Source organism: Lithobates pipiens, unplaced genomic scaffold (genome assembly GCF_037356315.1).
Source record: "Lithobates pipiens isolate NorthernLeopardFrog02 unplaced genomic scaffold, aLitPip1_a1.2 Scaffold_18, whole genome shotgun sequence".
Classification (NCBI taxonomy): Eukaryota; Metazoa; Chordata; class Amphibia; order Anura; family Ranidae; genus Lithobates; species Lithobates pipiens.
In genome coordinates, this window is record NW_027507758.1 from 572,936,326 (window position 1) to 572,952,261 (window position 15,936).

General features: G+C 43.6%; 1 protein-coding gene across 1 annotated transcript; it reads right to left on the reverse strand.

Moving 5' to 3' along the window:
• Window positions 1–11,423: 11,423 nt before the first annotated feature.
• Window positions 11,424–12,392, reverse strand: LOC143990294 (taste receptor type 2 member 43-like). The gene has a single exon (XM_077490354.1). The coding sequence runs from the start codon at window positions 12,390–12,392 to the stop codon at window positions 11,424–11,426; it is 969 nt and encodes a 322-aa protein (XP_077346480.1).
• Between the last annotated feature and the right edge of the window lie 3,544 nt (window positions 12,393–15,936).

The following is a 15,936-nucleotide window of genomic DNA, read 5'->3' on the forward strand; positions in this document are numbered from 1 at the left end:
TTTGCAGCAGGGCTAATTCCTGCAATAAAACTAGAGTATATGGCAGAGGTTGCAGTGTGGTGGCACCAGCACCAGTGCCTAAGGCCCAATTTTTCTGTCCCTGTTTAACAGGGGCGTTTAATTACAAATTTTGATGCAATGCTTTGCAGCAGGGCTAATTCCTGCAATAAAACTAGAGTATATGGCAGAGGTTGCAGTGTAGTGGCACCAGCACCAGTGCCTAAGGCCCCATTTTTCTGCCCCTGTTTAACAGGGGCGTTTAATTACAATTTTTGATGCAATGCTTTGCAGCAGGGCTAATTCCAGCAAAAAAACTAGAGTATATGGAAGAGGTTGCAGTGTGGTGGCACCAGCAGCAGTGCCTAAGGCCAAATTTTTCTGCCCCTGTTTAACAGGGACATGTAATTACAATTCTTGATATAATATTTCACAGGAGGGCCCCTTCCTGTGCCCACCCAGAGTAACGGTGAGGACTTATAGTGTTGTGGCACCAGCACCACAACCACCAAAAGTCAATTTTTCTACCACTGTTCAACAATGGCATGTAATTACAATTCTTGATATAATCGTTCACAGCAGGGCGCTCCAGCGCCCACCAAGAGTCACTTTGAGGGCTTACAATGTTGTGGCAAAACCAACACCTTGTTCCGCCATTTCTGCAGAGCATATAGGGCAGGCCCCTACTTTCAAACATCCAACTTACAAACATCTCCTACTTGCAAACGCAAGGAGACAGCAGCAAGTGAGATGAAAAAAGATGGACGACAAAACAAATTATACAGGGGTGATAACCCTTCCCTATGTTTTCCAAAAAGCTTAAAAATAGTTTTTTTGACTGGAGCTACACTTTAAAAATGTACCAGTTGAAAATTACAAACAGATTCAACTTAACACAACAAACCTACACAGACCCTGTCTTGTTTGCACCGCCTGTATACTGCTGTTCTGAGTATATAGGGCCTGGGGGCCACACGCATTTCCTTTTTTTAATATGGGTACAGGGTTTCCCTTAATATGCGTACAAGACCCAAATAGGCTGGTAATGGGCAGGGAGGGCTACCCATGCCATTTTTCTCAATGATTTTCAACCATATTGCAGGAACCAGATATAACATTAAAACCGCAAGCAGTTTTAAATGGTGTTATTTCCGTTTAATGTCATTTTGTGCAGGGACTGTTCTAAACACGGGAAACATGTGGCACTTCACAGGCATACTACAGACACCCCCCAGGCACCATATTTAAAGGAATATTTCACTTTTTTTTTCACTTTAATTGTCAGTAAAATCAGTGCTCCCGCCAAAACGGCCATTTTTAAAAACATTTTAGGCATTGATACATGTCCCCTGGGGCAGGAGCCAGGTCCCCAAACCCCTTTTAGGACAGTATCTTGCATATTAGCCGTTAAAATTAGCACTTTCCATTTCGAACGTTCGAGTCCCATAGACTTCAATGGGGTTCTAACGTTCATAACGAACGTGGGGTCCGTTCGAAAGTTCTGGTACGAACCGAACCGGGGGGTGTTCGGCTCATCCCTAGTGGTGGATACACACGTTAAATACCAGAATGCCGTTGGGTATGAAGAATAGGATGGATGTTAGCCTGTTTTTGAAATAATGCTCTGAAGTGTAGCAATTAATGATTTTTTTATTGAAAATCTTCCACTGTTTTATCAGTGGGACTGCAATGGTTAACATTTCGTGCTCTTTGTTTTTGTGTGTGTTTGTTTGGCCCAGGTCTGGCCATCTCCACCTGTAACCAATTAAATGGGTTGATTTTTTAATTAAGTGATTTATGCCCTTCAGACCTCACAGGGACTGCTTCCCTTATATATATATATATATTGCTCCCTGATTGTGGCTTGCATGTGGATTTTGTGGACACAAGTGGATTTTTTGAACTAAAGTGGAGAGTTAATAACCAGGAGTTGTGCTTTGACTGCTTCTGCTTGACTGCTTCTGCTTGCAAGTGTTGTTTTTGGGGGTGTTTTATTTTCTCCCCTCCTTTATTTGATACATTTGCTAGCAGTTTTTAAAAGACCTTTTTTCTGACACTTTTTAAACAGCATTTTTTTTCCCCTCTTTCTTCCTGCCAAATTAGGGGAGGGGTTAATTGTTCACAGGTGTATAAAGGTAGTTATACAAACTCCCCCTTGAGCTTGCTCCCTGATTGTGGCTTGCATGTGGATTTTGTGGACACAAGTGGAGAGTTAATAACCAGGAGTTGAAAACAGGAGTTAAGACAGGAGTCTCTAACCTCTATCCTACCTCCATCCTCCCCTCCATTTTAAAGATCCCACTGCAAGGGGCAACCAGACAGCTTTCCAGAAACGTCAGGCTGACAGCAAGCCAGATTCACCGGAACCAGAGTGTTTAAAGGGGACAACCGCAGCCAGGTAAGCTTGCACCTCCACTCCCCCCCCCCAGTGATTGTTCAAGGGACTCCGTCCGACCGCCTACGGGGGTCAGGAAGGAATTTTTGCCCCACTGGTGCGTTTGGCTGCTACTGTCAGGGGGTTTTTCGCCTTCCTCTGGAACAACCATAGGTTAGCATACCCCTACCTCCGGCCTCCTTTCCATTTTTTACGCTATCCTAGGACGACTATTCCAGATCACAGCCAGACTTCTTTTCTGAGCGGAGACCTCCACCTTAAGTAAAGGTAGCGGGAACAGCCAGCAACCGAATACAACAACTCCTTCCGCATCCATATAGGCATCCCCTGATCAACTTGCGCGCTAATAGCCTCAAGCACGGCGGCAAGTCTGATACCTAGCCCCACCTCAGGATCAATACCCTGATCAGGATCATCATCTTAGGCCCATAGTACCATCAACAGCATCCACAAACCATGTGCTACTTCAAATACTCAGCTGAAGTTCTGCACAGACTAAGGAACATCAACACCACATTGCCATCTTCCATACAAAAAATACTTCAAAGAGAACAACTATTAAAAACCGGACGACAACCAGCTCCCAACCACAGGAAGACATCTACTCGACCACTACAATTAGATTGCACCTTGATTAACGCCAGGTCTGCAGTCAAACATAGACTGGAAGTACACAACTTCATCATCGAGAACAATGTAGACTGCCTCTTCATCACCCAAAGCTGGTTAACCTCTGACTGCAACACCATCCTCACCGAATTGGTGCCGGAAAACTACAGGATCCTAACCGAACACCGGATAGGGAAAAAAGGAGGAGGCCTAGCAGTGATCTTTAAAGGTCACCTGGATCTCACTAAACCATCATCTCAGAACCCAGTTCCTTTTATGGAAACCCTGATGCTACATCTTCAACCAACACCCCATGACACCACTCATATTCTACTGTGCTACAGACCACCGGGACCAAAGTCCAATCTTCTTTCACCCCTCACGGAATCCTTTGCAATGCACACCCTAAAATTCAAAAATTTCCTGGCACTCGGAGATTTCAACCTTTGGGCAAACGAGCCTAAAGACCCCATCGCGACTGCCTGCATCAATCAACTAGAAGAACTGGGTCTACAGCAACTGATAAAGAATCCCACGCATGGGTCAGGACACACCCTGGACCTCATTTTCAAACAGAACATCGACGTCAACATACTCGACAACATAACTCTGCCATGGACGGATCACCACGCCATCAAATTCAAAATCACTACCAACATCACCAACACAAAACGGAAACCTGTAACAACGCACTGGACCAGATCGCATAAAAAACTGTACTCCGAAGCCTTCAAAACCACTCTGTCCAAAAAGATATCTACAATAACCTTAAACCACTCTACGGAGGAAACACTCAACTCCCTGAACAAGGCATTACTGCAATCAGCAGACTTGGTAGCACCAAAATGCAGGGCACTCATCAGGAAGAAAAATGCTGGATGGTTTAATAGCTCCCTCTCCGTACTAAAGCAAGAACGCAGAAGAGCGGAAAGAACATGGAGAAGAAATCCCACCGAGGAAAACCTATTTAACTACAAAGGTCTGACAGAGAATTATCGGAAAGCAATCTTCAAAGCCAAAAAGGACCACTTCTCCTATATAATCTCAACGGCAGCAAACCAACCACGGGAACTGTTTAAACTGGTTAATCAATCAATGAATCCGGTGTGCCTAGAACCCCCAGAAAGCGAATCCCAGGATTACTGTGACAAACTGTCAGATTTTTTCATCGATAAAGTCAAAACCATCAGGGAAACAATTTGTCAGAAGAAAACATCCAACCTCAGCCAGCAAATACATAAAGAGGATGTCTGCACCAACATACCGCAACCGCCAAAATTTTCACTATCCCCAATTACCGTAGACACCACAAAAAACATCATTAATAAACTGCGTGACAGTACCTCACCTATTGACATCATCCCCACAAAACTACTGAAAGAATGCTCCGACATCGTGGCTCCAACCATAACCCACCTCATAAACCGATCATTCCACGAAGGGATTGTTCCCAGCATCCTCAAACAAGGCATCGTCAAACCTCTACTCAAGAAACCAAACCTGGACCCTCAGGATCCAAACAACCGTAGGCCGATTACAAGCCTCAACACCATTTCTAAGATCATAGAGAAAGCTGTAGTACATCAGCTACAACTTCACCTGGATACTCACAAACTCCTGGACCCGCTGCAATCAGGCTTCCGCCCGGGTCATGGAACAGAAACAGCTCTCCTCAAGATTTGGGATGATGCCCTCGAAGCAGCAGATGACGGAGAGCCGTGTCTCCTCGTACTGCTAGACCTAAGTGCAGCGTTTGATACAGTAGATCACAATACTCTACTCGTCCGCCTCACAGAAGTAGCCGGAGTCCAAGACATAGATCTCCAATGGTTCGCGTCCTTCCTAGGAAATCGGTCACAGACAGTGAAACTAGGAAACTTCCTCTCCGAAACTCGGGCAGTCACCTGCGGAGTCCCTCAAGGCTCTCCGTTGTCACTCGTTCTCTTCAACATTTACATTCGCCCACTCCTTCAAATCATCAGATGCTCAGATCTCTGCTTCCACTCTTACGCTGACGACACACAACTTTATTTCCGGATCAATGGAAAAAAAGATCACCAACAACAACTTGAATACTGCCTCAAATCAATAGAGGACTGGATGACCACCAACTCCCTCCAGCTGAACCAATCAAAGACAGAGCTTCTTATCTTACACCCAAATCATAAGCCCGCAACCAAAACCTCCTGGTCTCCACCAACCGTCTTTGGGCAGACTATCTCCCCAAAGACCAAAGCGAAGAGTCTCGGGGTTATTTTAGACGCACAAATGTCAATGGATGCGCAAATAGGATCTGTAGTCAGTGGATCTCACCATCTGCTGCGCATGCTTCGCAGACTCATCCCTTTTATCCCAAAGAATGACAAAGCAGTGGTAGTTGGAACAATCATTAATTCACGACTGGACTATGCAAACTCGCTTTACATAGGATTACCACAATATCAACTTGCGCGATTACAACTGATCCAAAACACCGCGGCAAGGCTGATAACAGGAAAAAAACCCTGGGAATCCATTTCTCCTTCACTGAGGAGCTTACATTGGCTAACCGTAAAAAATCGGATCACGTTCAAGACCCTTTGCCTCACCCACAAATGCGTGCATAGAGAAGCTCCGCAATACCTAATGGAGAAAATAAATCATTACACACCAAACCGCAGTCTTCGATCAGCCAACAAAAACCTCCTCCTCGTGCCCAAAGCCCGGTATAAATCCAAGGGTGATCGGAGATTCGCTGTCCAAGGGCCTCGGCTATGGAATGCTCTACCAATCAACATCCGCCTGGAAGAAAATCACCTGGCTTTTAGGAAAAAACTCAAGACCTTCCTCTTTTAGCAGATGATCAAAGCTCGCCACAGCGCCTAGAGGCGATTCAGTTCGCATTGTGCGCTATACAAGTATTTCATTCATTCATTCATATATATATATATATATATATATATATATATATATATATATATATATATATGCTTGTTTTCAATGTCATATTTTTAAGCTTTTGATGAAGGCCTAAGGCCGAAACACGTCAGCATTTTTGGATGATGTTATTGCTGTAATGCTCAAATCAATATTTTCTATGTAGAAGCTGTCGAGTTGCCGGATCTTTTGGATCTTTTATGAGCTTAATTAGCCAGAGCACCGACTACTCTACACATCAACTATACTATATAGCGGTAGAGCTTGGGTGAGTTTTTTGCTTGCTAAAAACACGCATGCTCAGAAGCAAGGACGAGCCAGAAGTGGTCAGTCTTGTAAACTAGTGTTCGTAATGGAGAATTAACATTTGTGACGTGGCAAATTATGAAATCTCAAAATGCAGCGCACATTCTCTTCTTCTTTAACCACTTACCGACCGCCGCACGCCGATTTACGTCCTATTTTTTAAGAGGGATATCTCGGTAACGGCAGCAGCTGCTGCCACAACCGAGATATCCATCTCTTCAGGCGCTGGTCGTCTGTACGATAACGGTGGTCTCCGCAGTGCATTCGCCATGAGATCACCGCTATCGGCGGCGGGAGGGGGGTTGGCACCTCTCCCGCCGCCGATAGTGGTGATCTCGCGGCGAATGCACCACGGAGACCACCGTTATCGTACAGACGACCAGCGCCTGAAGAGATGGATATCTCCCGCACCTTCCGTCGCTTACCGGAGCCATCGGTAGCGGCGTAGGCGATCGGGTCCTTTCGCTAGCTAAGTATGGAGACGAGTGAGGCTAAGATGGCCCCCACTCGTCTCTATACCATAGGAGGGCGGAAGCGATGTCAAAACGTCACTTCCGCCAATACCTCTTAAAGATATATTTTTTTTAAATGTCGATTTTTTTTTTGCATTTTAGTCCAAATATGAGATCTGAGGACTTTTTGACCCCAGATCTCATATTTAAGAGGACCTGTCATGCTTTTTTCTATTACTATTATTTTTTCTAAAGGGATGTTTACATTCCTTGTAATAGGAATAAAAGTGATCCATTTTTTTTTAAAACAGTGTAAAAATAAATAAAATCAATTAAAATAAATAAGAAAAAAAAAAGATTTTTAAAAACACCCCGTCACGACGAGCTTGCGCACAGAAGCGAGCGCATACGTGAGTAGCGCCCGCATATGAAAACGGTGGTCAAACCACACATGTGAGGTATCGCCGCGATCAGTAGAGCGAGAGCAATAATTCTAGCCCTAGACCTCCTCTGTAATGCAAAAAATGCAACCTGTAGAATTTTTTAAATGTCACTAATGGAGATTTTTGAGGCTAAAAGTTTTAAACCATTCCACGAGCGGGCACAATTTTGAAGCATGACATGTTGGGTATCAATTTACTCGACGTACCATTATCTTTCACAATATAAAAAAAAAATTGGGCTAATTTTACTGTTGTCTTATTTTTTTATTCAAAAAAGTTAATTTTTTCCAAAAAAAAGTGCGCTTGTAAGGCCGCTGCGCAAATACGGTGTGAAAAAAAGTATTTCAATGACCGCCATTTTATTCTCTAGGGTGTTAGAAAAAAAACAATATAAAATGTTTGGGGGTTCTAAGTAATTTTCTAGCAAAAAAAACTGTTTTAAACATGTAAACACCAAATCTGAAAAAGAGGCCTGGTCCTTAAGTGGTTAATGGGTTAATAATGAAGCTGATTTGCTGGTGATACTGATGGAGTTATTAATTCGAAGGCTTTTTTTTTCTAGTGATATCAAGAATAATATTATTATGCTTCTTTTTTTTTTTTTAAGTTACCATAACACCATTATTTAGTAGTTTTTAAGATCAAAGATACAACTATTTTGTTGTCCCTTGTCAATTTTACATTGTATTTTTTAAATGTAACTGCCTACTCCCAAAATGTCATTTGAAGTAAAACACATAGCCAAGTATTATTCTACAAATTTTTTTTATTGTTCATTAAAAAAAGAAAACAAATAAAATTAGACATACTATCTGCCAATAAAACTTAACCAAAAAGAACATTCTATGCAACTAAAAATATAGAAAATATACCAAATCAAATCATTATTCCACCAAAAAAATAATGTCATAGCAATAACTCCAAGGCCAATAATAAATAACAAATTATCTCCTCTGATTCCGAAACATGTCTGTTTGACGAATGGCCATTCAGAAACTAACTGAAAAGTGTGAAATGAAAATTGTGAAATGAATAGTGCGAATCAACACTCACCAAACTTATACTAACACGAAATTAGCAGAAGGAGCCCAAAGGGTGGCGCATGACTACTGAACTTCCTTTTTATCGTCTCGTAGTACGTCTAGAACATCACTATGTTCGTAATTGTTGGCCAACATTTGTGTGGCTGTGTGTATGCAAAACGAGTTTGGGCCAAGGCCCTTTGGACAAGATTCCATGGTTTTGCTGGCCAACAATCTGATTGTTTATGAGGCTTTAGGTAATAAAACCTGGAAGCTGACCGGTTGATATGCACAGCTGCACCTGATTCTATGTGCTCCAGTTTTAGTCAATCCTCCCCAAAGTGATGTAAAGTCCATATTAATTTGTTTCACTGTCAAGATTTCCTCTCTTATCCTATCATGTCCTTACAACAGGAAGTGAAGAAAAATCCAGAAAAAAAAATCTTATACATACTCTTTATTTTACAAATTAAAAGAACTTTATTATTCTTCTGTATGTCACCAGTAATAACAAAGGTGCTTTCAGGACCTTTGCCATTAATAAATGCTCCACTAGGTCTGATTGTAGGGTAATATGATTGGGGAACTATTATTGATAGACGTGCCTCACCTGCAAGTACCTAAAGAGCATCCAGTTGGAAAGACAAAAGGCATCCTTAAGATCTGAAAAGGTATGCAACCTACCATCCGCCACCAGATGCTTCAACCCCAAGACTCCCCTAGATGCTCACAACTGAGGGTCCGGTATACTACGCATGTGTGGTAGTGATGGATTACGCCACAAAGGGATAAGAGGGGACGATGTCGTCGGGGAGCGACACACCTTTCTAGATTAGTGCCAAACCGATATAGCCATACACATTAAGCCTGTAACCCTAGGATGGGATTTCACCCCCAAAACACCAGATTACTTAAGGTAGCCTATGATTCCATTATAGCTGCCTCCAAGATCACTGCAGGGTTATCTCTGTGTTGAGAAAACCACCACCGTGCTGTTACAAGAATAATTGCATTAAATCTGGTAATTTGGGAGTGACAGTCCACCCCGGGTAGCTGGTAGTTGTAGAGTAATCAGTGCCAGACAAGGCACCCTCCCTGACCATATGAAGGAGGCAACAATGGCCTTGAGTTTATTAACCACTTACTTACTGGGCACTTAAACCCCCCTCCTTCCCGGACCAATTTTCAACTTTCAGCTCTGACGCCCTTTAAATGACAATTGCGCGGTCATACAACACTGTACCCAAATTACATTTTTATCATTTTTTTCACACAAATAGAGCTTTCTTTTGGTGGTATTTAATCACAGTTCGGGTTTTTATTTTTTGCTAAACAAACAAAAAAAGATGGAAAATGTAGAAAAAAATAAAAACATGTTTCATAGTTTGTTTTAAAATTTTGAAAACAGGTAATTTTTCTCCTTCATTGATATGTGCTGATGAGGTGGCACTGATAGGCTGCACTGGTGGGCACTGATATCCTGCATTGATGGGCACTGATAGGCAGAGTAATAGATAAGGTGGCACTGATGGGGACAGGTAAGGCGGTACTGATGGGCACAAATAAGGCAGCACTAATGGCCACTGATAAGATGGCATTGATGGGCCCTGATGGGTGGCACTGATGGGCACTGATAGGTACCACTGACAGATGGCACTGATAGGTGGTGCTGATGGGCAGCACTTATGAACACTGGTAGGTGACACTGATGGGCACTGGTAGGTGACAATGATGGGTATCACTGTTGATGAGGCACTGATTGTGGGCACTGATAGGTGGCACTGTGAGCACTGATGGGTGGCACTGTGGGCACTCGTAGCCACACTGTGGTGTACTGCTAGGTGGCACTGGCAGGTGGCACAGGTGGGCACAGATGAGCCACCGGTGATCGCATTTTTTTTCTCCTCACGCTGTCAGCGCGAGGAGAAAAAGTAGCCGATTACCTGCTCTATTTACATCACATGATCAGCTGTCATTGGCTGACAGCTGATCACATGGTAAGAGGTCGAGATTGACCTATTACTCCGATCTGTGATCCAGCGAGTCTCATAGACTTGCTGATCACAGAGCGCGCCTTTCGTGCCCTTCAGGACGTCAATAGACCTCAATAGACGTACTCCCGGCAAAGCAGGTCCTTGCTGTAGCCATCATTCTGCTATAGCGCAGAACAGAACACGTTAAAAAACGACATTGGGAGAAGAACAGGGCAATTTCCAAATAGGTAAAGAAATTTAGGGAGAAAAATGATTTTGATTAAATTAACTCCCCCTATCGGGGTGAGAGGAAGTGAACCCCAAGTCATATGAGAGAATGAATTCAGGAGGGGAAGAAAATTCAAGTCAAAATAGGTAGTTATCGCCCCCCCCCCCCGCATTGTATCCCTAAATATTTAAAACCATAAACCCAGGCAAGAGGGGTGGGCAGAAGAGGGCGAGGGTGAGAGGGGTGTAAAGTGTACAGTAAAGATTTGTTCCAATTTATCTTAACTCCAGAATAGGAGCCAAATTTGTCTATTATATGCAGAGCTGCTGGGAAGGAAGAGGGGACATCACTTACAAAAAGGGTCACATCGTCTACATATAAGGATATCTTTTCTCCCATTACCCCCACTTGGATCCCTCTGACCGCAGACGCAGCACATATCCGTGATGTCAGGGGCTTATACATACACTTTAATCACTGACAAGGCTGTGCCTCCGTGAGGCCAATTCAGGAGGCTGCATCAGGCAGAACTCATGGGAGTGGAGGGGACGGCACTGAGGCTGGAATGTCCACATTGGACAGGCTTGTACCTGCACATACATATAACAGCCTGGTGTTTGCTATAAACTTGTCTGACCCCATGGGTGGGTCCAAGGCGGCAACCGCCGGTTAGGGCCGCACAATACAGTGTCCTGAGATGTGAAGTCCTTTGTGCAGTATCAGGGCAAAAACCCAATTCTTGCTTTTTTATAAGACTGGATAATCCAAATTTTATTTCAATTTATTAACTGCTGAACTACTTTAGTAAATTAACTGTAATATGTAATTCAAAATTACTAATTAATATGCACAAAAAATAAAGCTTTACAAAATAAAAAATTAGACATGAAAAGTAAATACAATTATAAATGAGTAGTATTGTGTTTACTGCTTTTCCCTATCTATGTATTATATATGATTTTCTATGTCATTAAAATCACTCCACTTGACTAATAAATGCACAAATAAAAAATAAAATAAAAATTACAATATTCTAGGAGCCTGTTTAAAATGAAGGCGTTGTCCATCCCCGTTCCTTCAGTCAGAGACGGGTCACCTCCACCGGCTCTCTAGTGTGAGGTCCAGGAGCTTTCCTGATGAACAAGCAGTGAGCTGCAAAATGGACAATTCTGAAGAACTGATTTCTTAATTTTGTTGCTACATAAATTAATAAAATAGAGTGTAGAGCTGGAAAAATGTTATTTATAAAATACAAATCGAACAAATCTAATTTTTCCAATAATAACCAATACACTTGCAATAAATCTACTGTAAGTAAAAAACTACAAACCAGGAAAGATAACGCAGTGAATATTATAGTCCTGTGGTAGATGTCTACATTTCCACAATTGTTCATTCTACTTGTGTGTAGACAAAGCAAAATAATAAGAAAACTTGAAGTTATGAAAAACACGATGAGAGGTAACATGTTCATTGAAACTGTATAAGATGGTTTTATGTGACCGTAATCTATATCTGAAATGTTATTTTGTGTTAAATGAGTATAATATATAACAGGAAAAGCACCCATGATTGTGTATCCTAATGACAAAGTCACACAGGCAATAATCAGGTAGGTGACTCTTCTGGACATGATGGCCTTCAGACTTAAGAAAAATACATTGTGAGAAGTGGAGATCTTGATGTAGAAGAAGATGGACAGCAGAATTGATAGCAAGATGTTGGAAAAGACTGAGAATTGCTCAAGAAATGAAATCGTATTATATAAATAATTCTCTGTAGAGTAATAAATTAACTCCTTAAAGAAAAAAACTAAAAATATTTCCAGCAGCTGTATAGTGTGAAAGCAGATCCTTGATATCCCAATAGAGGTGATAATTTTGTCAGCACCTGTCATTGAGTTTCCCTTTCGCCAGTCAGTGACATTAACAGCCACAATAAATAATTGCACCGCCAGACCTGCCAATACTAAAATTACAAGCAAGGAAGGCAGAAACAAATTCTCTCCTAGAATGCTTTCATAATTGTCTTCTTCTGTGGAATTTGCCATGCTTGCAATCACATTCAAGAGCTGTGTATATAAAAGTGATAGAAATACTCTTTCATTTATAGTAGAAAATAATGTATTTGAATTTATGATGCAAATAGAAATGCAATCACATTGGCTGTGCCGGGCTTTATACAAATAAAAATGATGAGAGCAAATCTGAAACTTGTGGATGTTTTTATAAGATACCAGGACATGAAAAAAAAAATGTTTTGCAAGCAACAAGTATACTGTATATGTACAGTCTGGACTGAAGAGAGTGTTAGATGGACTAGCAGATTTAAATACATTAACAAATTGAAGCCAAACTCCAGCTCACACTTTCTAATCAGGTACAGCAACTTGTTTTTTTCCCTTTTGGGATAAAGGTTTTACAGGAACATATAAAAACTGATTATTGTAAGCACCCCTGTCAGTGGTAAATGTTTTGTTTCATTACTTTAAACAGATACACCGGGAAGAGAGCTTGTTCTTTTGAAAAACAACATATTTACTGGCTAGATCCCCAAGGGAAATAGAAGAAAGAAAGCCTATAGGACCCCTGTTCAATTATTTCAATGGGGAAAAAGGGACACACCCATATGCATAGTTGCCAAGATTGTAAAAAAATGTATAGGGACACTTTTTTGTATGTAGGCGGAGTCTTATTATAATTAGGGGTGGGGAATTTGTTTTTAGGCATGGTGTAGCGGGGAAAGGAAAATGTGATGAAAAACAGGCGTGGCTTACCCTTAATAGTGGGTGTGGCTTAAATGGGGTATGGTTCAAGTCTGAGATGAATGAGGGATGGAGGGAGAAAGAAATAGGGAGGGAAGGAGAGAGAAGGAAGGAAAGAAGGGGGGTGGAGGGACAGTAGGTCCAGATCCTACACCACAACAGCAATATATGTATTCCAGAAAATGTCACAATCAGCAGATAAAGATACTCCATATCTGTGTTAGCGTGTCAATCATCCCGGCACCATGGTTGTTATCAGGCCCGGACTGGCCATAGGGCACACCGGGCATTTGCCCGGTGGGCAGCGGACCGCCGGGCCGCATGTCACTGCAAAGCTGGTCCTGCAACAAGCTCCACGGCCGGCTCCGCGGCCGACTCCGCGGAGACGGCTGCATTTATTTCTGCCAGAGTCAAAGGCTGCGGGCTGCGGGCTGGACTGCTCCTTGTGCCAGCGCCGCTCACCACAACCATCTCCTCGGCCACCTCCGCGGCCATCCGGCCAGCCTTTCACCTGAGGCGGAAATGAAGAAGAGGCCATGTGACTGAAGGGGGAGGAGTTGGAGGAGACCTCATCTGCCTAGTGTCGTAAAAGGACCTGCAACTGCTAGAAAGGGAAGTGACACTATTGCCTGCCTCATATGTATATTTTTTTATGCATCTTTGCTGATAATGTGTTTTTTTTTTGTTTTTTTTTAATCATGCCTGCCAATGTATTTTTTTTTTTTTTCCATGCCTGCCAATGTGTTTTTTTTTTCCATGCCTGCCAATGTGTTTTTTTTTTTCCATGCCTGCCAATGTGTTTTTTTTTTTTTTTATCATGCCTGTGCCAATGTGTTTTTTTTTTCAATGTCTGCCAATGTGTTTTTTTTTTTTCATGCCTGCCAATGTGTTTTTTTTTTCATGCCTGCCAATGTGTTTTTTTTTATCATGCCTGCCACTGTGTTTTTTGTATCTTGGCTGATAGTGTTTTTTTTTTTTTCATGCCTGGCAATGCTTTAGGCTGGGTTCACACTGCAGCGATGCAGTAACGCCGCAAAAACCCGCGGCGGGTTCCCGCATCGCATGCCTCCCGGCGGCAGTTCACACTGCCCTATGCGAACTGCTGGGAGTGTCAGTGAAAAGTTAATGACACCCCCAGATCAGTTCGCATATCTCAGTGCGATCGGCAAACTCGGACAGGAATCGGATCGCATGGTGTGAACACCCATGCGATCTGATTCTGCTGCGGACCAAAAAAAGGGTCCTGTGCAAGTTTGGGGCGGGTGCGATGCGAATTCAGCCATACTATCTGTATGGCTGAACTCGCATTGCACATCGATCGGATGTGATTTGCACTGCAGTGCGGTGCGAATCAAATCCGGTTCTCTTAGCCACAGCAGTAAATAAAAAATAAAAGTGGTCAGTCTCTCTTAGAGATCCCTTTCACACTGGTCATCTCCTGTATTAGATCCGCAGTCTCTGGTCATCTCCTGTATTAGATCCGCAGTCTCTGGTCATCTCCTGTATTAGATCCGCAGTCTCTGGTCCTCTCCTGTATTAGATCCGCAGTCTCTGGTCATCTCCTGTATTAGATTTGCAGTCTCTGGTCATCTCCTGTATTAGATCCGCAGTCTCTGGTCATCTCCTGTATTAGATCCGCAGTCTCTGGTCATCTCCTGTATTAGATCCGCAGTCTCTGGTCATCTCCTGTAATAGATCCGCAGTCTCTGGTCATCTCCTGTAATAGATCCGCAGTCTCTGGTCATCTCTTGTATTAGATTTGTAGTCTCTGGTCATCTCTTGTATTAGATCCGCAGTCTCTGGTCATCTCCTGTAATAGATCCGCAGTCTCTGGTCATCTCCTGTAATAGATCTGCAGTCTCTGGTCATCTCCTGTATTAGATCCGCAGTCTCTGGTCATCTCCTGTAATAGATCCGCAGTCTCTGGTCATCTCCTGTAATAGATTTGCAGTCTCTGGTCATCTCCTGTATTATATCCGCAGTCTCTGGTCATCTCCTGTATTAGATTTGCAGTCTCTGGTCATCTCCTGTATTAGATCCGCAGTCTCTGGTCATCTCCTGTATTAGATCCGCAGTCTCTGGTCATCTCCTGTATTAAATCCGCAGTCTCTGGTCATCTCCTGTATTAGATCCACAGTCTCTGGTCATCTCCTGTAATAGATCCGCAGTCTCTGGTCATCTCCTGTAATAGATCCGCAGTCTCTGGTCATCTCCTGTAATAGATTTGCAGTCTCTGGTCATCTCCTGTATTAGATCCACAGTCTGTGCTCATCTCTTGTATTAGATTTGCAGTCTCTGGTCATCTCCTGCAGTGGCGGAACTACCGCCATAGCAGCACATGCGGGCGCTATGGGGCCTGCAGTCAAATGGGGCCCGGTGAGGACAGGCGCTATGGCTCCGCGGGAGATAGCGGGCGGCTCCGCGGGTGGCCCGCGGCTCCGCGGGTGGTCCGCGGGCGAGAGCTGGCGGTCCGCGGGCGGCCCGCGGGTAGTTCGCGGCTCCGCGGGTGGTCCGCGGGTAGTCCGCGGCTCCGCGGGTGGACCGCGGGCGGCTCCACGGGTGAGAGCGGGCGGTCCGCGGGTCCGCGGGGGGCTCTGCGGGGGGCTCCGCGGGTGATAGTGGGAGGCAGATGAGAGTGGCCGGTCCGCTGGTGAGAGAGTGGGCGTGAGCGGGCTGGCCAATCAGGGAGCTGACGGGCGAGGGAGCATAGAGATGACATCATCTCTCGCCGCCCTCTCATCCCTGCAGTGCAGTTCCCCCCTCACTGTGCAGGCAGCCAGGAAGCAGAGAGATGACATTATCTCTCTGCTGCCTGACTGATAATCTGCTG

Excerpts from the sequence above, each read along its gene's own strand:
- LOC143990294 (XM_077490354.1), bottom strand. The coding sequence starts at position 12,392 with ATGGCAAATTCCACAGAAGAAGACAATTATGAAAGCATTCTAGGAGAG.